The following is a 23911-nucleotide window of genomic DNA, read 5'->3' as shown; positions in this document are numbered from 1 at the left end:
CAACACACTGGGGTCGACAGTTTCATTATTGCAATAATTAGTCGATATGAAATAAAGATGATTGTTTGAATAATTGTCCAAGTCTCTCTCAGTATACATGAATTTCCACTACATGCTGCTCCCGGTCCAGGCCCACATCCCCGTCATTCGCATGAAGAGGAGACGGAGATACAGAGACCGCAGATCCGAGTGCCTTGTGAGAATTTGTTTGCAAGTGCGTAACCCGCCTCTACCATCCTTCCTATTGGCTAACTTGCAATCACTGGAGAATGAACTGGATGAGCTCCAATCAAGACCATCCTACCAACGGGACATTAAAAACTGTAATATCTTATGTTTCACTGAGTCGTGGCTGAATGTCGACATGGATCTGGATTTTCTGTGCATCGGCAAGACAGAACAGCTACTTCCGGTAAGATGAGGGGTGATGGTCTGTGTCTATTTGTCAATAGCAATCTCTAATATTAAGGAAGTCTCAAGGTTTTGCTCGCCTGAGGTAGAGAACCTCATGATAAGCTGTAGACCACACTATCTACCAATAAAGTATTTTTGTAGCTGTCCATTTACCACCACAAACCGATACTGGCAATAAGACTGCACTCAACCAACTCTATAAGGCCATAAGCAAACAAGAAAATGCTCCTACTCCTGCTCCGTGGCTCGACGACTCACTACGAGCTCACAGAACAGGGCTCCGGGCAGCCGAGCGGAAATGGAGGAAAACTCGCCTCCCTGCGGACCTGGCATCCTTTCACTCACTCCTCTCTACATTCTCCTCTTCTGTCTCTGCTGCTAAAGCCACTTTCTACCACTCTAAATTCCAAGCATCTGCCTCTAACCCTAGGAAGCTCTTTGCTACCTTCTCCTCCCTCCTGAATCCTCCTCCCCCTCCCCCCCCTCCTCCCTCTCTGCGGATGACTTCGTCAACCATTTTGAAAAGAAGGTTGACGATATCCGATCCTCGTTTGCTAAGTCAAACGACACCGCTGGTCCTGCTCACACTGCCCTACCCTGTGCTTTGACCTCTTTCTCCCCTCTCTCTCCAGATGAAATCTCGCGTCTTGTGACGGCCGGCCGCCCAACAACCTGCCCACTTGACCCTATCCCCTCCTCTCTTCTCCAGACCATTTCCGGAGACCTTCTCCCCTTCCTCACCTCGCTCATCAACTCATCCTTGACCGCTGGCTACGTCCCTTCCGTCTTTAAGAGAGAGAGTTGCACCCCTTCTGAAAAAACCTACACTCGATCCCTCCGATGTCAACAACTACAGACCAGTATCCCTTCTTTCTTTTCTCTCCAAAACTCTTGAACGTGCCGTCCTTGGCCAGCTCTCCTGCTATCTCTCTCAGAATGACCTTCTTGATCCTAATCAGTCAGGTTTCAAGACTGGGCATTCAACTGAGACTGCTCTTCTCTGTGTCACAGAGGCTCTCCGCACTGCTAAAGCTAACTCTCTCTCCTCTGCTCTCATACTTCTAGACCTATCTGCTGCCTTTGATACTGTGAACCATCAGATCCTCCTCTCCACCCTCTCCGAGTTGGGCATCTCCGGCGCGGCCCACGCTTGGATTGCGTCCTACCTGACAGGTCGCTCCTACCAGGTGGCGTGGCGAGAATCTGTCTCCGCACCATGCGCTCTCACCACTGGTGTCCCCCAGGGCTCTGTTCTAGGCCCTCTCCTATTCTCGCTATACACCAAGTCACTTGGCTCTGTCATATCCTCACATGGTCTCTCCTATCATTGCTATGCAGACGACACACAATTAATCTTCTCCTTTCCCCCTTCTGATAACCAGGCGGCGAATCGCATCTCTGCATGTCTGTCAGACATATCAGTGTGGATGACGGATCACCAGCTCAAGCTGAACCTCGGCAAGACGGAGCTGCTCTTCCTCCCGGGGAAGGACTGCCCGTTCCATGATCTCGCCATCACGGTTGACAACTCCCTTGTGTCCTCCTCCCAGAGTGCTAAGAACCTTGGCGTGATCCTGGACAACACCCGTCGTTCTCCACTAACATCAAGGCGGTGACCCGATCCTGTAGGTTCATGCTCTACAACATTCGCAGAGTACGACCCTGCCTCACACAGGAAGCGGCGCAGGTCCTAATCCAGGCACTTGTCATCTCCCGTCTGGATTACTGCAACTCGCTGTTGGCTGGGCTCCCTGCCTGTGCCATTAAACCCCTACAACTCATCCAGAACGCCGCAGCCCGTCTGGTGTTCAACCTTCCCAAGTTCTCTCACGTCACCCCGCTCCTCCGCTCTCTCCACTGGCTTCCAGTTGAAGCTCGCATCCGCTACAAGACCATGGTGATTGCCTACGGAGCTGTGAGGGGAACGGCACCTCCATACCTTCAGGCTCTGATCAGGCCCTACACCCAAACAAGGGCACTGCGTTCATCCACCACTGGCCTGCTGGCCCCCCTACCTCTGAGGAAGCACAGTTCCCGCTCAGCCCAGTCAAAACTGTTCGCTGCTCTGGCACCCCAATGGTGGAACAAGCTCCCTCACGACGCCAGGACAGCGGAGTCAATCACCACCTTCCGGAGACACCTGAAACCCCACCTCTTTAAGGAATACCTAGGATAGGATAAAGTAATCCTTCTAACCCCCCCCTTAAAATATTAAGATGCACTATTGTAAAGTGGTTGTTCCACTGGATATCATAAGGTGAATGCACCATTTTGTAAGTCGCTCTGGATAAGAGCGTCTGCTAAATGACTTAAATGTAAATGTAAATGTAAAATGCTCATCCAGAAGCGGCGGGGACTTTAATGTAGGGAAACTTAAATCCATTTGACCTAATTTCTACCAGCGGGAAAAAAAACTCTAGACCACCTTAATCTACACACAGAGACGCGTACAAAGCTCTCCCTCGCCCTCCATTTGGCAAATCTGACAATAATTATATTCTCCTGATTCCTGCCCACAAGCAAAAACTAAAGCAGCAAGTACCAGTGACTCGCTCAATACAGAAGTGGTCAGATGATGCGGATGCTAAGCTATGGGACTGTTTTGCTAGCACAAACTGGAATATGTTCCAGGATTCATCCAATGGCATTGAACCACCAACGAGTCACCGGCTTCAGTCACCGGCTTCATAAATAAGTGCATCATAAATAAGTTTATCGATGACTTTGTCCCCACAATGACCGCATGTACACATCCTAACCAGAAGCCATGGATTACATGCAACATCTGCACTGAGCTAAAGACTAGAGCTGCCGCTTTCAAGGAGCCGGACGCTTATAAGCAATCCCACTATGCCCTCAGATGAACCATCAAATAGGCAAAGCGTCCTTGAAACGGGCGTTTATTGCCTTGCACGTCTTTTTCTCCGATGCATCCACGTCACGCCGTGAGAACTATACGTTTGAATGAACACAGTAACGTTGATAAATTATACAGTACTGAAACAAAGAAATACAAATGGCGCTCGGCGCAACAATACAAATGGCGCTTGGCGCGACAATACAAATGGAACTTGCCGCGACTATAAACAAAGTTCTATAGGTTGAACAAAATACCTCGTTGGCAGCTTGTCCTGAAAATATGTTTTTGAATCCTTAAAGTCCCTTGAAAGTCCCTTTACTGTCTTTCTTAGCCTCTGCCATCAACAATTATGACTCAGACTAAGATCTGCTTAAATTAGATTGCACACAGTCAATTAACAAATTCCGTAGCAGTAACACAACAGAGAACGTTAGATCCGGGAAGATAAAAACACAAACAATGGCCTAACGTAAATTTACCTGTTACATCACATTTAAATTCTTATCTATACATCAATAAATCATTTATTTGTTTACTACATCAAATAAACATTGAATTATGTATGAATAATGCATCGTGAACACAGTATCTATGTAACAACACTTACAGTGTTGATAAGATTCAACTATAATTATGATACTGATTTTATTTTATTTGACTTTTTCCATTGTTTTAACAAGGTACACCTGTTAATTTAAATGCATTCCAGGTGACTACCTCATGAAGCTGGTTGAGAGAATGCCAAGCGTGTGCAAAGCTGTCATCAAGGCCAAGGGTGGCTACTTTGAAGAATCTATATTTTGATGTGTTTAACACTTTTTTAGTTACTACAGTATATGTGTTATTTCATAGTTTTGATGTCTTCACAATTATTCTAAAATGTAGAAAATAGTAAAAATAAAGAACAACCCTGGAATGAATAGGTGTGTCCAAAGTTTTGACTGGTACTCTAAATCTAATTGAAAATCTATGGCAAGACCTGAAAATGGTTGTCTACCAATGATTAACAACCAATTTGACAGAGCTTGAAAAATTCTGAAAAGAACAATGGGCAAATGTTGCACAATCCAGGTGTGGAAAGAGAGACTTACCCAGGAAGACTTACAGCAGTAATCGCTGCCATAGGTACAAATAATCGACTCAGGGGTGTGAATACTTATGTAAATGAGATATTTTTACATTTCATTTTCAATAAATTTGCAAAAACGTATAAAAACATGTTTTCACTTTGTCATTATGAGGTGTTGTGTTTAGATGGGTGAGAGACATTTTTTTATTTTGAATTGGGGCTGTAACACAACAAAATGTGGAATAAGTCAAGGAGTATGAATACTTTCTGAAGGCACTGTAAGTTGTAAAAGCTAGGAAGTTTGTCATTAGTGAAAGGTAACAATACTTTTTCCACCTCTCCTGCACTAACTTGACAAAATTCAAATTTATAATGGTTTTCTTTCATTAGTTTTTTTTATGCATGAATACGATGCCCCACTTTGCCAATGAAGAAATCATTAAAATAATTGGCAACATCAAATGGTTTTGTGATGACTACGCCATCTGATTCGATTTTTTTTCAGGCCGTAATTTCATTAAAAGTACTCTTTTTCCATTATTGTTTATACCGTTGATCTTGTCTTCTTTCTTCTTCTTTTGTTGAGTTAAGTTATTTAGACATCATTTCTCAATTTGAGGTAAGTCAGCCAGTCGATGCGCAACCATACAGTTTTTCAATTCCTCATCAATCCACGGAGCCTTAACCGAGCCTTAACAGTTCTAACAGTCAGTTTCTTAACAGGTGCAGTCTGGAAAAAACACCAGGGCATATTTGTATACCAGCAGAGGTATATCAGTGTCACGACTTCCACCGAAGTCGATTCCTCTCCTTGTTCGGGTGGCGTTCGGCGGTCGGCGTCACCGGTCTTCTAGCCATCGTCGATCCACTTTTCATTTTTCCATTTGTTTTATCTTCTTTTCCTACACACCTGGTTCTCATTTCCCTCATTAAGTGTTGTGTATTTAACCCTCTGTTCCCCCCATGTCTTTGTGTGGAATTGTTTGTTGTAAGTGCTTGTGCACATGTTTACTGGTGCACGTCGGGTTTTGTACCCATGTTGGTTATGTCGTTATGCCGTTGGTTTTGAAATTAAACTGCTCCGGCTATTACCTAGTTCTGCTCTCCTGCGTCTGACTTTACTGCCACCAGTTACGCACCCCTTTACAGAATTCCACACCTCACCATGGAGTCAGCAGGAGCAGGTACCCCGGCTATGGGAGTCGAGGAGCGCGTCAGAGAACACGCGGCGATGCTACACCATCTCGGCGTTGCGATGGACCGCGTCGTCCAGACTATGGACTGCTGGGAGAGACAGGGAGTCCCTCCAGCGCCTCCACCAGCACAACAGGGGTTCCCACTACTCGTCACTCCTGTACCCGGTCCCAGTGGGATGCGTCTCGCCCTTCCCGGGGAGTATGATGGGACGGCGGCACGGTGCCAGGGGTTCCTGCTACAGCTGGACCTATACCTGGGCACCGTTTACCCGGCTCCCTCGGGAAGGGAGAAGGTGTCCGCCCTCGTCTCGTGCCTCTCAGGGAGAGCTCTGGAGTGGGCTAACGCCGTGTGGGGAGAAGGAGATGCGGTGTTGGACGACTTCACGGAGTTCACCTGCCGCTTCCGGGCAGTCTTCGACCGCCCGCCCAAGGCTAGAGCGGCGGGTGAACGTCTTTTCCACCTGAGGCAGGGGATGAGGAGCGCCCAGGAGTTTGCCCTGGAATTTTGGACCCTGGCCGCAGGAGCGGGATGGAACGACAGGGCCCTTATCGACCACTATAGTTGCAGCCTGCGCGAGGATGTCCGTCGGGAGTTGGCCTGCAGGGATACCACCCTTGCCTTCGACCAGCTGGTGGACCTGTCCATTCGGTTGGATAACCTGCTGGTCACCCGCGGACGTCCAGAGAGGGCTCTGTCGATTCCCTCTCCCAGCACCACCGCTCCGGTGCCTATGGAGCTGGGAGGTGCTGCGCTCAGGGAGGCCGGAGGAGGGGCTTTTCACGTGTACCATCTGTGGCCGCAGAGGTCACACTGCTGGTCGGTGCCGGGTTGGTTCCTCTAGGGATCGAGGCAGCAGGCAGGGCACTCTGGCGTCGCCCCAGGTGAGCATGCACCACTCTCATCCAGAGCCCTCTGTTGTACACCTGTTTGTGCATGCTTACTTTGCTGAGTTTTCCCCGCATTCCCAGCATAAGGCGCTCGTCGATTCAGGCGCGGTTGGGAATTTTATCGACAGAGCATTTGCCCATAGGTTAGGGATCCCTATTGTTCCAGTGGTTAGGCCTTTCCCAGTTCATGCTCTGGACAGTCGACCATTAGGGTCCGGGATAAATAGGGAAGCTACCATCCCCCTGGGCATGGTGACGCAGGGGGGTCACGAGGAGAGAATCAGTCTCTTCCTCATTGACTCTCCTGCGTTTCCCGTGGTACTAGGCCTTCCCTGGTTAGCTCGTCATGGCCCCACCATTTCATGGCAACAGAGGGCTCTCACGGGGTGGTCGCGAGAGTGCTCAGGGAGGTGTTTAGGGGTTTCCGTTGGTGCTACTATGGTGGAAAGTCCAGACCAGGTCTCCACCGTGCGCATTCCCCCAAATATGCCGATTTGGCTCTCGCCTCCGATTTGGCGACTCAATTACCACCCCATCGACGGGGGGATTGTGCAATAAATCTCCTGGTAGACACTGCACTTCCCAGGATTCACGTGTATCCCCTGTCACAGACGGAGACGGCGGCTATGGAAACATATGTCTCCGAATCCCTGCGTCAGGGGTACATTCGGTCCTCCACTTCACCCGCCTCCTCGAGTTTCTTTTTGTGAAGAAGGAGGGAGTTCTGCGCCCGTGTATTGACTACTGAGGCCTAAATCAGATCACAGTGAGGTACAGTTACCCGCTACCTCTTATCGCCACGGCGATTGAGTCAATGCACGGGGCGCGCTTCTTCACCAAACTAGATCTCAGGAGCGCTTACAACCTGGTGCGTATCAGGGAGGGAGACGAGTGGAAGACGGCGTTCAGTACGACCTCAGGGCATTATGAGTATCTCGTCATGCCGTACGGGTTGATGAATGCTCCATCAGTCTTCCAAGCCTTTGTAGACGAGATTTTCAGGGACCTGCACGGGCAGGGTGTAGTGGTGTATATTGATGACATTCTGATATACTCCGCTACACGCGCCGAGCATGTGTCCCAGGGTGCTTGGTCGACTGTTGGAGCATGACCTGTACGTCAAGGCTGACAAATGCCTATTCTTCCAACAGTCCGTCTCCTTCCTAGGGTATCGCATTTCCACCTCGGGGGTGGAGATGGAGAGTGACCGCATTTCAGCCGTGCGTAATTGGCCGACTCCCACCACGGTAAAGGAGGTGCAGCGGTTTCTAGGGTTTGCCAATTACTACCGGAGGTTTATCCGGGGTTTTGGTCAGGTAGCGGCTCCCATTACCTCACTGCTGAAGGGGGGACCGGTGCATTTGCAGTGGTCGGCTGAGGCGGACAGGGCTTTTGGTCACCTGAGCGCTCTGTTTACCTCGGCTCCCGTGCTGGCCCATCCGGATCCCTCTTTGGCGTTCATAGCGGAGGTGGATGTGTCCAATGGCTGGGATAGGAGCCGTGCTCTCTCAGCGCTCGGGTACGACACCGAAGCTCCACCCCTGTGCCTTCTTCTCGAGGAAGCTCAGCCCGGTGGAGCGAAACTATGACGTGTGGGACCGGAAGCTGTTGGCTGTCGTCAAGGCTCTGAAGGCGTGGAGACATTGGCTTGAGGGGGCTAAACACCCTTTTCTCATCTAGACTGACCACCACAATCTGGAGTACATCCGGGCAGCGAGGAGACTGAACCCTCGTCAGGCAAGGTGGGCCATGTTTATCACCCGTTTTGTTTTCACCCTTTCTTACAGACCAGGTTTCCAGAACATGAAGACAGACGCACTGTCCCGGCTGTATGACACAGAGGAGCGGCCCATGGATCCCACTCCCATACTCCCGGCCTCCTGCCTGGTGGCACCAGTAGTGTGGGAGCTGGACGCGGACATTGAGCAGGCGTTACGTGCAGAGCCCGCTCCCCTCCAGTGTCCCGCTGGGCGTCTGTACGTTCTGTCTGCTGTCCGTGCTCGGCTGATCTATTGGGTCCACACGTCATCTTCCTCTGGTCATCCAGGCATCGGTCGGACGGTGCGCTGTCTGAGTGGGAAGTACTGGTGGCCCACAACAAAGTCAAGGTATTGGAGTGGCCATCACAAAGCCCTGACCTCAATCCCATAGAAAATTTGTGGGCAGAACTGAAAAAGCGTGTGCGAGCAAGGAGGCTTACAAACCTGAGTCAGTTACACCAGCTCTGTCAGGAGGAATGGGCCAAAATTCACCCAACTTATTGTGGGAAGCTTGTGGAAGGCTACCCGAAACGTTTGACCCAAGTTAAACAATTTAAAGGCAATGCTACCAAATACTAATTGAGTGTATGTAAACTTCTGATCCACTGGGAATGTGATGAAAGAAATAAAAGCTGAAATAAATCATTCTCTGCTATTTTTCTGACATTTCACATTCTTAAAATAAAGTGGTGATCCTAACTGACCTAAGACAGGGAATGTTTACTAGGATTAAATGTCAGGAATTGTGAAAAACAGAGTTTAAATGTATTTAGCTAAGGTGTATGTAAACTTCCGACTTCAACTGTATATGCCTCATTGTTAGTAGTAGTTGTGACTGTATTGCCATGGCACAGGCGGAAGTGGAGGAAATGTTTGCCCCCTAGTCCCCGGTAAGATGGCCATCTCTAAAGGGGGCTGGGCGATTATTATGATGGGAAGTCCTATAGCTCCTCCTCATCCCCTGTTTTCTGTCTTTCTAGATTGTTACTGTCCCACCCTAAATCCACATTTAGATTTTACCTCCAAATTAGTGACCTTTTTTTCCCCTTTTGAAGACTGCAACCCTTTGACAATTCTGATATGGCAGGTGTAACAGTGAGTTAGCAAGATATCTCTCTGATACTTGTATTAGTCTGTCTGTTTGATAGAGTCAGAAAGAGATTTGACAGGGTTTTAATTGTGTACCAGAGTAATTCCACTCCAGATAGAATGAACTCCCTCTCCGTCTATGTCATACTGGGTGAGCTCCTATTCATTTTAATTTCCTCATTGACTAATTAGAATTGTCTTAATTGTTCATATACATTTCCAGTGGTGTAAAGTACTTAAGTAAAAATACTTTAAAGTACTACTTAAGTAGTTTTATGGGGTATCTGTACTTTACTATTTATTTTTTTGACAACTTGTCCTTTTACTTCACTACATTTCTAAAGAAAATAATGTACTTTTTACTCCATGCATTTTCCCTGACACCCAAAAGTATTTTGAAGGCTTAGCAGGACTGGAAAATGGTCCAATTCATGCACTTATCAAGAGAACACGTGGTCCCCAATCCCTACTGCTTCTGATCTGGCGAACTCACTAAACCAAATGCATCATTTGTAAATAATGTCTGAGTGTTTGAGTCTGCCCCTGGCTATACGTAAATGTCTTAAACAAGAAAATGGTGTCGTCTGCTTTGCTTAATATAGGGAATTTGAAATTATTTATGCTTTTATTTTTTTTTTTTATTTACAAATACTTCTAGACTTTTACTCAAGTCGTATTTTACCAGGTGACTTTTACTTTTACTTGAGTAACTTTCTATTAAGGTATCTATACTTTTACTCAAGTATCACAATTAGATCCTTTTTCCACCACTGTACATTTCAATGGTCAATTATTGTCATTGATAATGTGCATGATGATATAACCCGGTCTGAATTTTTTAATTTTTTTTATTTACAAATACTTCTAGACTTTTACTCAAGTCGTATTTTACCAGGTGACTTTTACTTTTACTTGAGTAACTTTCTATTAAGGTATCTATACTTTTACTCAAGTATCACAATTAGATACTTTTTCCACCACTGTACATTTCAATGGTCAATTATTGTCATTGATAATGTGCATGATGATATAACCCGGTCTGAATTTTGATTAACGGCAGTGCACTCTGCATAGGCTACATTTTTTAAATATGTTTAGTGTAGCCTATTAGTTGAATGTGAGAATGGGGTAAAATGTCACTCTTAAGAGAACATGTTTAGGTGGGTTTATTTGAGTGCTATCGACTCTTGTATTTTTCTTGCCATAAGCTCCATGACCATGATTGTAGGTTGTGTGGAGTCTTGTTGTGAAGGAAAGGATTAGAAATGGCAGGAAAGGACATGCGTGTACATTCCTCCTACCCCATGGGGATGATATCCATCTACAGACTCATTAGAGACTGTTTCCCATTCCTCTGCCCACTGAGTGTATATACAGTAATGTTGTTACTGCTCTATTTCCTACTCCTGAATAGTAAACAGAGTTAACTTCTGATAACATTGATCAATGATCCTTTTTTTCTTCTTCATCAGGTCTAACAGCATTGATGATCCAAATTACAGACTCTAAAGGTAAAACATACACACATACTCATATACACATACTCATATACACACACTCATATACACACACACTCATATACACACACTCATATACACACACAGAAATGTCCAGAAATAATGAGCTTCCCTCTTTCTCTAGGGTCTCCCAATATCAGAGCGGTTCTGTCTGTTTGGCCCCCAGGATCAACCATCTACTTAAGGGAATCTGTGGCCCTGAGATGCAGTGTGGAAGCAGGTGCTAACTATTCTTGGACCTATCACTGGTTCAGACACACATCTCACAAACTTGTGACCCCAAACGCTAGACACATAATCAGTGGTGACAGTTACTCCATCACTGGGGTTGCCAAGGCTGACGGTGGTAGCTACTGGTGCCAGGCTGAGCGGAATGGCTCAACCACACCCTTACTCAGTGACCCAGCCCACTTGACTGTGTCAGGTGAGACAACCTTCAGTCTAGTCACTGTTCTCTGATTGGTTGGATGCAATATGCCTACTGCTATTGCTATCAATGCACACATAACCTCATCAAAGATGAGTAGCCATTTGGTGTTATGGCATTAGTAGAGTGAGTAATCCTAAAAATGTCACCCCCACTTATTGTACCCATCTCTCTCGCAGAGCTGACCCCACCCTCTTTGGTAGTGATCCCCAACAGCCGACAGCACTTCCAAGGGAAGCGCTTCTCACTCCAGTGCCCTGCTGTGTCTGAGAGCAACTCCACAGAGAGTAACTCCACAGACTGGACATTGTGGCAGCTCACTGACTTTGGAGTTAGGTCTGGGTGTCAGACACTAGAGGGCACTGTCAGGAAGGACGTTCCTGGAGCTTGCAGCCTCTCCTCTCTACACAGTGGCTTGTACTGGTGTGAGAGCAGCAAATGGCGCAGCAACACGGTCAACATCACAGTGAGCTGTGAGCCATATCTGTATCACTGTCTGATACATTAGCAGTATTGTGATCATGTGGTTGGGGGGAAATAATGCCATGTGCCTGTGGAAATCGAGATCATGCATGAGAAAGCAAGTAAGATACACTATATGTAATGGTCTATGCCTATGGTCTAGTGTCTTCTCTTGTGTCTCACAGATGGTTCCATGATCATTGTGGGCCCTGCTCACCCTGTCACAGAGGGAGATCAGGTGACTCTGCACTGCCGGTACTGGTTCCACAAACCTAACCAGACCACCTTCTACAAAGACGGAGTAGAGGTTGTTTCTCTGAACGTCACAGAGATGACCATTGACAATGTGAACGGTGCAGACGAGGGCTTCTACAAGTGTGCTGAACCTGAGGAGAAGTTGGAGAGCCCAGAGAGTTGGCTGTCTGTGAGAAGTAAGACCAAACGGTTGGGCACAACTGCGGCCCAAATATTTTACTACCTCCCAATACTGCTTGATATACAGATTAACTTCATTTTACGTTGCATTGATTTTTTATGCCTTTATTTTAGGGAACTCCACCTCAGAAGAGAGAAAGACATTGTCCTCTGAAGGTACAGTGTCTACACATATAACCCTTCAATCACCTCAACCCCCCTCCTCCAACACACACACATGCACGTGCGCGTGCACACTCGACTTATATGGGTTCATGTTTTTCCCCATTCAGGTACCTGGATATGGCTGTTGCTGTTCTGTTGCATTGTGGTTATCCTGTTGCTTATTCCTGTTGTTATGTTACTGGTTCGTCACTACAGGTTAGTAGTTATTACCTTCAACAAATATCTCTGTTTACTAATCACATTCAATGGACATAAAAACACTCTGTAGTGAGCAGTAAACTCTGTATGTGTCACTAACCAGTCTGTTATTGGGTTCAAGGTTGTGTATCTGGTGCACCCGCAGCTGTTTCTCCTCCAAAGAAGGGCCACCCCCAGGAGAGGCACCCCAGACCAAGCAGGATGTGACTGAGGTACAGTGGGATCTGGGCTGGATGGAGATGGCCAACCTGTTGGACAAGCAGCAGTACCCTGCCACTGCCAGCTAAACTCTATCACTCAAACCAGAGACTAGTGTGCTTTACACTATACAGAACATACCAGAGGAGGCTGGTGGGAGAAGCTATAGGAGGACAGGCTCATTGTAGTGGAATAAATGGAAGAGAGTCACAAGTGGTTTCCATATGTTTGATGTGTTTGATACTGTTCCATTTATTCCATTCCAGCCATTACAACGAACCTGTCCTCCTATTGCTCCTCCCACAAGCCTCCTCTGGTACAAACATATTCATTATCCTTTGTATCTGTTTCTCACTGTTTCTGTTTCTCACAAGAGTTTTTCTTTTATCTGGTCAAATTAAGCAATAAAGAGGATGTACAGTATGAGTTAAAAACAATTGTGTACGAGCACAATTTTTCCATCTGTATCATTAAAGTCACTTCACCTTCATGTTCCACCTGTAGGTGAACTAGTGATGAGTATCAGTAATGCTGTTTCTGTACAGTAAATCCCTTCCATTTACTGTAAGGTACCTCTCTACTTATGAATAGGTTTCATTTGGCTGCTTGAGAATTTGACAATAGAAACAGGTGTGAAATACTAATCTTACTGCAGAAAAAAACATATTTTCTATTTAATGTGAAATTTGAGGCTTACTGGGAGAAAATTCTACTGTTAAAACAGAAGAGTGATTGAAACAGCTGGTGAGTTTTACAATACTTTCAAATATATTTTACTCACATTACTGTCCTATTGTTTAATTGGTATTTAATATCCAAAAGCATTGACTTGAGAGTTAAATCTCTCAAATAGTAAATATAAGAATTTACACCACAGTTTTAAACCACAGTTTTGCTTGTTTAAAGAGATGTGACCCTTTTATTAAACTTCCGCCTAAAATGACATACCCAAATCTAACTGCCTGTAGCTCAGGCCTGTAGCTTAAGCAAGGATATGCACATTCTTGATATCATTTGAAAGGAAACACTTTGAAGTTTGTGGAAATGTGAAATTAATGTAGGAGAATATTACACATTAGATCTGGTAAAAGAGAATACAAAGAAAAAAACCTGTGGATTTTTTTTGTACCATAATCTTTTAAATGCAAGAGAAAGGCCATAATGTATTATTCCAACCCAGGTGCAATTTAGATTTTGGCCACTAGATGGCAGCAGTGTATGTGCAACGTTTTAGACTGATCCAATGAACCATTGTATATCTGTTCAAAATGTTGTATCAAGACCGCCCAAATGTGCCTAATTGGTTTATTAATACATTTTCAAGTTAATAATTGTACACTCTCTTCAAACAATAGCATGGTATTCTTTCACTGTAATAGCTACTGTAAATTGGACAGTGCAGTTAGATTAACAAGAATTTAAGCTTTCTGCCCATATCAGATATGTCTATGTCCTGGGAAATGATTTGTTACTTACAACCTCATGCTTATCACATTAGCCTATGTTAGTTCAACCATCCCGCAGGGGGGACAAGAATGGACAACAATCCCGTAGAGGTTTTTAAACAAATGTGGTTTCTACTGACAATTGAGATGTACAAACTTTGGCATAAGGGGACGACGAGCAGATAAGAGACAATCCATCATTTCAATTAAGACATTAATGAGCAAGCTACGACGGACACAGTCAATATAACTATTTGTTCAGCACTTTTGAAATGTACAGCGACAGAATTCAGAACATGGGCTGTTCTTACAGTGTACTCCTTGTACAAGTTAGAACCATAAGATAAATAAATGGGGCATATAAACAGACAATGAAAGCTCTTACAATATTCAATGATTACATTTCTCTAAAACAGGTTATAGGCTATTTGTGCACCACCAAGTTAGAACATTAATTGGTGAAAATAGACCACATTGAACGCCGTTTGGGTCTTTGTGTGTCAAAAAAGATACACGTCATATAAGTTAAATAACTCAATTATATTATAGAATGTTGTGTGTGCTGAATTTGCACGTGCAAGCCAAGCAACACAAATACTATCAGTAGCACTGTCAAAGCTGTACCAAAAAGTAGCCAAACAAGCACACACCAGCCATGAACGATGTGTTACAAAACCACGTTGGTGAAAATAGACCGAATTATTAGGGTGAGGCACATGCACTACTAACAGTTTACTACACAATATACACTTAGTATTACTTTCTTAGCTACAGTATGCATATCTCCCTTGCATATTACATAATTTATGCAGCAGCATACAAGGCATTTTTGGATTCACCTTTTGAAGGTGGCGCAGCGGTCCTTTGTGGCCAAATTTTGTCAACAAACTTTGTCATCAAAGTCTGGCATTCTCTGGATTTATGATGGGTACTCGGGAAAAAAAACAGCCACTCCATTGAATAGCAGGCTAACGTTAGTGGTTTCTTGCTATGCTCGCAGTTAGCCACTGATTCCTTCCAAACGGCTCATTGTTGTGTAATCTTAATGTACAATTGCCGAGCACCGACACGTTTAATCTATAATTTATATTCATTATTTTCTTCATGTGACAAGGATTAAAAAGGATTTGCCAGTAGATTGTCGACTTGATGACAACTAATGATGACTGCTAGCTAAGACTTTGAAAGTAAATCCAATCAAAGCTACTGTAGATATTCCGTGATTTGATGTCATTCTATCTGTGGCAAGAGCAGGAGTTCTCAGTGTTTTGTATAGTCATACTATACTTGGCATGTAGGTTTCTCACTTATGGGTGGCACAGATCGCGACATGGGGGAGGGGAATAGGCAGGTTATATTAAAAATTAAATACTGTATTATTTACTTTAGTAAAAAAAAAAATGTTTTTGTGGACTGTAGTGTTTTTTGTGGACATTAGTATATAATTTACAACACTGCTTTTTTTGCGGATACTACTGTAGTATTTACTGCAACATTATATAGTAAGTAGGTTACACATGATCGAGGTATACTACAGTGTGTAGTATAGTATTCTACAGTATATTCCAGTGTGTTATATATAATTCTATAGTAAGTAGTGTATTATGCTATAGTAAACTGTATAATGTTTTCATGTGGGATTGTCACGGTCACCGGCTTGTTCTATCCAAGCGGTGCTATCACTTTGGATAGAACAAGCCGTGCGGGCACCGTTCTGTATTTTTTTGCGCTTAGGCCTCTGAGATTTAGGTTCAGGCTGAGGCTCAAAAACAGAATAATAATCATCAGAGATGTCATGATTAATTTCTTCCCCACCACCTGAGTCGTTTTCATTCAGTTTTTGTACCAACGCTAACGCAGCATGTGCATCCATTCATCTTGGTCTTCTTGCCATTGTAAATTATGCACGCTCTCACTGTGTACTCCAAGTGGCCCCATATAGACTGATAAAACTGCTTGGATTCGGTGGACTGATATAGGGTACATACCATTTTGAGATTATATTTAGTATATATTAATGTAATAGACTGCCCCCCCGTTCTTCATTCATATTTGGTGATTACATAATTATGCATCGTTCGCTTCTACTCGCTCATCAACTCACCCATTCTCCCCCTTTCTCCCCATCATACTTTACTTCATTTATTTATCATCTGTTATATGTTTGAAATTAGTTTTAGTATAGTTTACGTTCAGATTCGAGGCAATTACCGGGGTGATTATCAACTGGCAACGGCACCTTCAATCCAGGGGCGGTCAGTGCCATTTAGGAAGGACGATTTTTTTTAAATGAGCGTAGCCTTATTTCTATTACTGCATAATGAATGACTGGCACTCATTTTCAATTCACCTAGTTCAATATAACAGCGATAGGCTTAGGCTACTACATGATATTAGAATGTTCCATATACCCATCACGAGGTTGCTACAACGTAGCCTATGGATGAAAGTTTACAAAGTAGGTGCACACAGGTTGAGAGGGAAATTTGAGAGGACAGACATTGACACATGGATAGACAGTGGCACATTCAATACTGCCTTACACACTCTTGCCTGTATCTAGCAGATTATCATTACTCCAATAGTTGCAAATGAGAGTTTCTATTGGACAAATTCAAGTATGTTTATCCCCATTTTGTTCCATTTGTTTCCATTTAAGAAATGTTTTTCAACAGAATCGGCAGAATGAATACACCCCTAATCAGGCGTAATCACAGTTCACTTTCATAGCAGCCACGCTCTCCTCTCTCTTTTTTATCTCCGCTTGTGGACTTCAAGGTAAGCTTGAAGTCCACAAATTTGATTTGATTTGAAGCAAGAAAGAGATATAGAGAGATCAGCTGTATGTGACCAGGCGAAAAAACCTTTCCAAGCCAAACCATATCATAACCTCTACACACAGCCTACATTGTTATCACCATATTAGCTTAAAGTAAGGTCATAGTCAACATAGCAAATATAACTAACACGTTAATAAACCCTCTACAATCATGCAGTAATGTTAGTGTACAGTCAGTAAGCAGTTAAGCACTTACACCAGCGGGCCTCGGTCGCAATAAATTAGTACAACCAAAAGCTTACCTTGACTTGGAAGAGTTCCAGTGTTGTGCTGGATTGTCATAGCCAACTAGCTAACATAGCATCCCTCAGTTTGAGCAAGGCGTTTGAGTAGGCTAGCTGCATTTCCTAGCCAAGTAAGTGAAACTGAAAGTAAAAAAAAGATAAAATCTCTGTATCTCGCTCTTGCTTCAAATCAAATCAAATTTTATTTGTCACATACGCCGAATACAACAGGTGAAATGCTTACTTACAAGCCCTTAACGAACAATGTATTTAAGAAAATACCTTAAAAAAGTAAGAGATAAGAATAACAAATAATTAAGAGCAGCAGTAAATAACAGTAGTGGGGCTATATACAGGGGGTACCGGTACAGAGTCAATGTGTCAATGTGCGGGGGGCACCGGTGTCGAGGTAATTATGTACATGTACTGTAGGTAGAGTTATTAAAGTGGCTATGCATAGATAATAACAGAGAGTAGCAGCAGCGTACGCACTACCCTCTGTAGTACCTTGCGGTCTGAGGCCGAGCAGTTGCCATAACAGGCAGTGATGCAACCCGTCAAGATGCTCTTGATGGTGCAGCTGTAGAACCTTTTGAGGATCTGAGGACCCATGCCAAATCTTTTCAGTCTCCTGAGGGGGAATAGGTTTTGTCGTGCCCTCTTCACGACGGTCTTGATGTGCTTGGACCATGTTAGTTTGTTGGTGATGTGGACACCAAGGAACTTGTAGCTCTCAACCTGCTCCACTACAGCCCCGTCGATGAGAATGGGGGTAGCTCGGTCCTCCATTTCCTGTAGTCCACAATCATCTCCTTTGTCTTGATCATGTTGAGGGAGAGGTTGTTGTCCTTGCACGACATGGTCAGGTCTCTGACCTCCTCCCTATAGGCTGTCTCATCGTTGTCGGTGATCAGGACAACCACTGTTGTGTCATCAGCAAACTTAATGATGGTGTTGGAGTCGTGCCTGGGTGTGCAGTCATGAGTGAACAGAGAGTATAGGAGGGGACTGAGCACCCCTGGGGGGACCCTAGTGGGGGGGACCCAGTGTTGAGAATAAGCGTGGCCGATGTGTTGTTACCTACCCTTACCACCTGGGGGGCGGCCCGTCAGGAAGTCCAGGATCCAGTTGCAGAGGGAGGTGTTTAGTCCCAGGGTCCTTAGCTTAGTGATGAGGTTTGAGGACAATATGGTGTTGAAAGCTGAGGTGTAGTCAATTAATAGCATTCTCACATAGGTGTTCCTTTTGTCCAGGTGGGAAAGGGCAGTGTGGAAAGCAATAGAGATTGCGTCATCGGTGGATCTGTTGGTGCGGTATGCAAATTGGAGTGGGTCTAGGGTTTCTGGAATAATGGTGTTGATGTGAGCCATGACTAGCCTTTCAAAGCATTTCATAGCTACAGACATGAGTGTTACGGGTCCGTAGTCATTTAGGTAGGTTACCTTAGTGTTCTTGGGCAAGGGACTATGGTGGTTTGCTTGAAACATGTTGGTATTACAGACTCAGACAGGGAGAAGTTGAAAATATCAGTGAATACACTTGCCAGTTGGTCAGCGCATGCTCGGAGTCCTGGTAATCCGTCTGGCTCTGTGGCCTTGTGAATGTTGACCTGTTTAAAGGTCTTACTCACATCGGCTGCGGAGAGCGTGATCACACAGTCGTCTGGAACAGCTGATGGTCTCATGCATGTTTCAGTGTTATTTGCCTCGATGCGAGCATAGAAGCTATTTAGCTCGTCTGGTAGGCTCGTTATTTAGTTAATCTGCTTCTCCTTCATTTTGGATAAAAAATGTTTTTCAAAACTGTTCAACTATTGTCTTTCTCGCTGTTTGAGTCGACTACTCAACACATTTTATGCACTGCAATGTTAGCTAGCTGTAGCTTATGCTTTCAGTGCTAGATTCATTCTCTGATCCATTGATTGGGTGGACAACGTCAACGGGCATGACTTTAAAAATGCAGAGTAATACTTTTTTTTCCATTCATGAGCAGCCCAAATAACTGCTTTAGCAGATTTAGTGTTAAATACTTTCCTTTTGTGCTGCTTAGTGCTCACTGTGTTTGTTTTTCATCCCTTTCTCATCCCTGTATTGTAGCCTACAGTAGGTTTCATCATTCTTAGCATACCTCTTATTGATAAGAGCTCTTCATATCTCTGAAATGTGTCACTGGAAGGCTGGGTTGAGAAAGAAATCAAGGAACTTTTACAGACACATAGAGAATTACTTTATTTCTACATCCCTGCTATTGTAACACAGTACCATGCAGGGATCTTTGCTGAACCTGTCTTAGGGATAGCCCATGCTCAATGTGAGATGACGTTATGCAACATATGACGGTATACACATGCATCCAAACACATTCTTCAGTGTACCTTAACATGATGCCAGATCTGTGAGCTTCCTTGGACTAATCGGTGACATCAGTAATAAACACAACCTGATTGTGCACTGGACTGAGAAACACACTCACAGAGACTGTGCTCCGTACACAGAGATAATATGCTCGTATGTACCGTCTGTGTTAGGAACGTGCTGATGTGTATTGTCTGTGTGAAGATGTCTGAGATGGGCGTGTGTGTGACTGAGACTTCAAAACTTGCTCTGTACTGCCCTCTAGCCTCACCTCACATAATTGTCTCAATCTTTCCCAGGTCCGTCTGAAAGTTGGTGTAGGGATTGTGCCTCTGACTAGGAGCTCTTCAGGTACAGTTTGTGTATGAATATAGAATATCCGCACTTTAGAAGGTTCTGTGGTATATCAGACTTTCTGTTTACTGAATGGAAAAACACCTCAGCATCTTTTCTGTCTGTGATATGAGTGAGCTGTCGATGGAAAATACCTCTGTGTTGTAGTCTGAACTACAGTCCTGCAACCAACTGCTGGAGCCTCAGAGCAAATGAAAGTATACACTTTGAGTGTAGTGTGTATGTTTGGTTTTGTTATCGATCTATGACTATTGGAAACTTGTCATAAAATAGTTGTAAGAAGTTTTGACAAGCTGAATGCACCGAGCTGTCTGTTTAAACTACTAGCACACAGCTCGGACACCCATGCATACCCCACAAGACATAACACCAGAGGTCTTTTCACAATCCCCAAGTCTAGAACAGACTATTGGAGGCGCACAGTACTACATGGAGCCATGACTACATAGAACTCTATTCCTTATCAGGTAACTGATACAAGCAGTAGAATCAGATTAAAAAAACAGATAAAAATGCACCTTATGGAACAGTGGGTACTGTGAAGAGACACACACACACACACACACACACACACACACAGGTACAGACACGCATACGCATACACAAACACTAGAACACGCACTCTACACACACGTACATTGTAAAATTGTTGTATGGTGGTATTATACATTATGTATTGTAGATACAGTTGAAGTTGGGAGTTTACATACACTTAGGTTGGAGTCATTAAAACTAGTTTTTCAACCACTCCACAAATTTCTTGTTAACAAACTATAGTTTTGGCAAGTCGGTTAGGACATCTACTTTGTGCATGACACAAGTAATTTTTCCAACAATTGTTTACAGACAGATTATTTCACTTATAATTCAGTGTATTACAATTCCAGTGGGTCAGAAGTTTACATACACTAAATTGACTGCGCCTTTAAACAGCTTGAAAATGATGTCATGGCTTTAGAAGCTTCTGATAGGCTAATTGAAATCATTTGAGTCAATTGGAGGTGTACCTGTGGATGTATTTCAAGGCCTACCTTCAAACTCAGTGCCTCTTTGCTTGACATCATGGGAAAATCAAAAGAAATGAGCCAAGACTTCAGAAAAACATTTGTAGACATCCACAGGTCTGGTTCATCCTTGGGAGCAATTTCCAAATTCCTGAAGGTACCATGTTCATCCGTACAAACAATAGTATGCAAGTATAAACACCATGGGACCACGCAGCCGTCATATCGCTCAGGAAGGAGACGCGTTCTGTCTCCTAGAGATGAAGGTACTTTGGTGCGAAAAGTGCAAATCAATCCCAGAACAACAGCAAAGGACCTTGTGAAGATGCTGGAGGAAACAGGTACAAAAGTATCTATATCCAAAGTAAAACAAGTTCTATATCGACATAACCTGAAAGGCCGCTCAGCAAGGAGAAATGTCCTCTGGTCTGATGAAACAAAAATAGAACTGTTTGGCCATAATGACCATTGTTATGTTTGGATGAAAAAGGGGGAAGCTTGCAAGCCGAAGAACACCATTCCATCCGTGAAGCACGGGGGTGGCAGCATCATGTTGTGGGGTTGCTTTGCTGCAGGAGGGACTGGTGCACTTCACAAAATAAATGGCATCATGAGGAGGAAAATTATGTGGATATATTGAAGCAACATCACAAGACATCTGTCAGGAAGTTAAAGCTTGGTCGCAAATGGGTCTTCCAAATGGACAATGACCCCAAGCATACTTCCAAAGTTGTGGCAAAATGGCATAAGGACAACAAAGTCAAGGTATTGGAGTGGCCATCACAAAGCCTTGACCTCAATCCTATAGAAAATGTGTGAGCAGAACTGAAAAAGCGTGTGCGAGCAAGGAGGCCTACAAACCTGACTCAGTTACACCAGCTCTGCCAGGAGGAATGGGCCAAAATGCAGCTAACTTATTGTGGGGAGCTTGTGGAAGGCTACTCGAAATGTTTGACACAAGTTTAACAATTTAAAGGCAATGCTACCAAATACTAAATTAGTGTATGTAAACTTCTGTCCCTCTGGGAAAGCTGAAATAAATCATTCTCTCTACTATTATTCTGACATTTCACATTCTTAAAATAAAGTAGTGATCCTAACTGACCTAATACAGGGAATATTTACTAGGATTAAGTGTCAGGAATTGTGAAAAACTGAGTTTAAATGTATTTGGCTAAGTTGTATGTAAACTTCCGACTTCAACTGTTTGTAGTGGTGTAATAATGTAATATGATGTACTATTTTATATTTTGTTTTATGTGTGACATAAGTGCCTTAATGTGTTTGGATCCCGAGAAGAGTAGGACTGTACCATCTCCCCAAGTTGGAAGAAGTGTCCTTGAAGACCAACAGTCTCCTTGCCTTTCTCTTTTGCTCAGTTTTATTGTGGTAATACATTGCAATCTTTTTAATACTGTTAGAGTTGTTGTCATTTTCTTTTAACTTAATATTCAACAATATCCAAACTCTCTGACATTCAACCCCTTACTTCTTGCCTGAAGCTGACCCGCCTTGATGTTCGTGGCAACCCTGTCACTCAGATTGTCAACATCCAATCTGAGTTGTCCAAGCTACTGCCCTAAGTCACTGACCTCCTGATCTGATTGGGCAAATGGCAGGGCACATTCTAAGTTTCCCTTAGACACAGATCTAGGATAAGCTTATCCTACCCCCAAATCCTAACCATAACTATTCTAAACGGAAAACTGACATTAGATCAGTGTCTAGGGGATACCCCCCTATTCCTGACATACTACCGTCAGAATAATATGTTTGTGTGTGTCTATGTTTGTGGGCATACATGTATGTGAGAAGCAGAGGGGGCAGTATTTTCACGGCCGGATGAAAAACGTACCCAAATTAAAAGGCCTACTACTCGGGCCCAGAGTCAAATATTTGCATATTATTAGTAGATTTTGATAGAAAACACTCTGAAGTTTCTAAAACTGTTTGAATGATGTCTGTGAGTATAACAGAACTCATATGGCAGGCAAAAACCTGAGAAAAATCCAACCAGGAAGTGGGAAGTCTGAGACTTGTAGTCTTTCAGACCATTTTCTATTGAAACTTCAGTGTTTGTGGGGTCAACATGCACTTCCTAAGGCTTCCACTAGATGTCAGTCTTTACAAAGTAGTTTGAGTCTTCTATGGTGAATTTTGACCGAATAACAGCCGGTTCAAGCAGTGGACTGTCTGAGGTCATGTAGTTACTTCATGTGCATTCACGCATGCATAGCATTTTTTTTTCTTCTGTAATGAATACGCTATTGTCCGGTTGGAATATTATCGATTGTTTATGTTAAAAACACCCTAAGGTTTGATTGGAAACAGCGTTTGACATGTTTCTACAAACGGTAATGGAACTTTTGAGCTTTTCGTCTATTGATTTGCGCTCCCGTCTCGTGCCTTTGGAATAGTGTTCTGGACGGGCCAACAAAATGGAGGTATTTGGACATAAATTATGGACTTTATCAAACAAATGAACATTTGTTGTGGAAGTGGGAGTCCTTCCGAGTGCATTCCGCCGAAGATCAGCAAATGTAAGAAAATATTTATAACAGTATTTTAGAGTTTTGACGACGCCGTGGCTTGACGGCTAACTGTATAGCTTGCATTGATGGCGGAACTCTGTACTCAGAATATTGAACAATGTGCTTTCTCCGTAAAGTTATTTTGAAATCTGACACAGCGGTTGCATTAAGAGGTAGTATATCTATAATTCTTTAAATAATTGTTATATATTTTGTCAACGTTTATGACGAGTATTTCTGTAAATGAATGTGCACATTCACAGGAAGTTTTGGAGGCAAATCATTTTCTGAACATCGCGCGCCAATGTAAAATGATGTTTTTGGATATAAATATGAACTTGATCGAACAAAACATACATGTATTGTGTAACATGAAGTCCTAGGAGTGTCATCTGATGAAGATCGTCAAAGGTTAGTGCTTCATTTTAGCTGGATTTTGGGTTTTTGTGACACATCTCCTTGCTATGAAAATGGCTGTGTGG

The 23911-nt window shown here is 43.7% G+C and overlaps 1 protein-coding gene across 1 annotated transcript; it reads left to right on the top strand.

Moving 5' to 3' along the window:
* Nucleotides 1–9166: 9166 nt before the first annotated feature.
* Nucleotides 9167–13173, top strand: LOC106614022 (uncharacterized). Its single transcript, XM_014216914.2, has 8 exons — nucleotides 9167–9427; nucleotides 10749–10787; nucleotides 10918–11217; nucleotides 11400–11693; nucleotides 11868–12113; nucleotides 12232–12273; nucleotides 12390–12477; nucleotides 12602–13173. The coding sequence occupies exons 1-8, from the start codon at nucleotides 9397–9399 to the stop codon at nucleotides 12765–12767; spliced, it is 1206 nt and encodes a 401-aa protein (XP_014072389.1). The 5' UTR covers nucleotides 9167–9396; the 3' UTR covers nucleotides 12768–13173.
* Nucleotides 13174–23911: the final 10738 nt, after the last annotated feature.

Source organism: Salmo salar, chromosome ssa10, assembly GCF_905237065.1.
Source record: "Salmo salar chromosome ssa10, Ssal_v3.1, whole genome shotgun sequence".
Lineage (NCBI taxonomy): Eukaryota > Metazoa > Chordata > Actinopteri > Salmoniformes > Salmonidae > Salmo > Salmo salar.
Note: the sequence above shows the minus strand (reverse complement) of the source record. Positions and strands in the feature narration are given on the sequence as shown.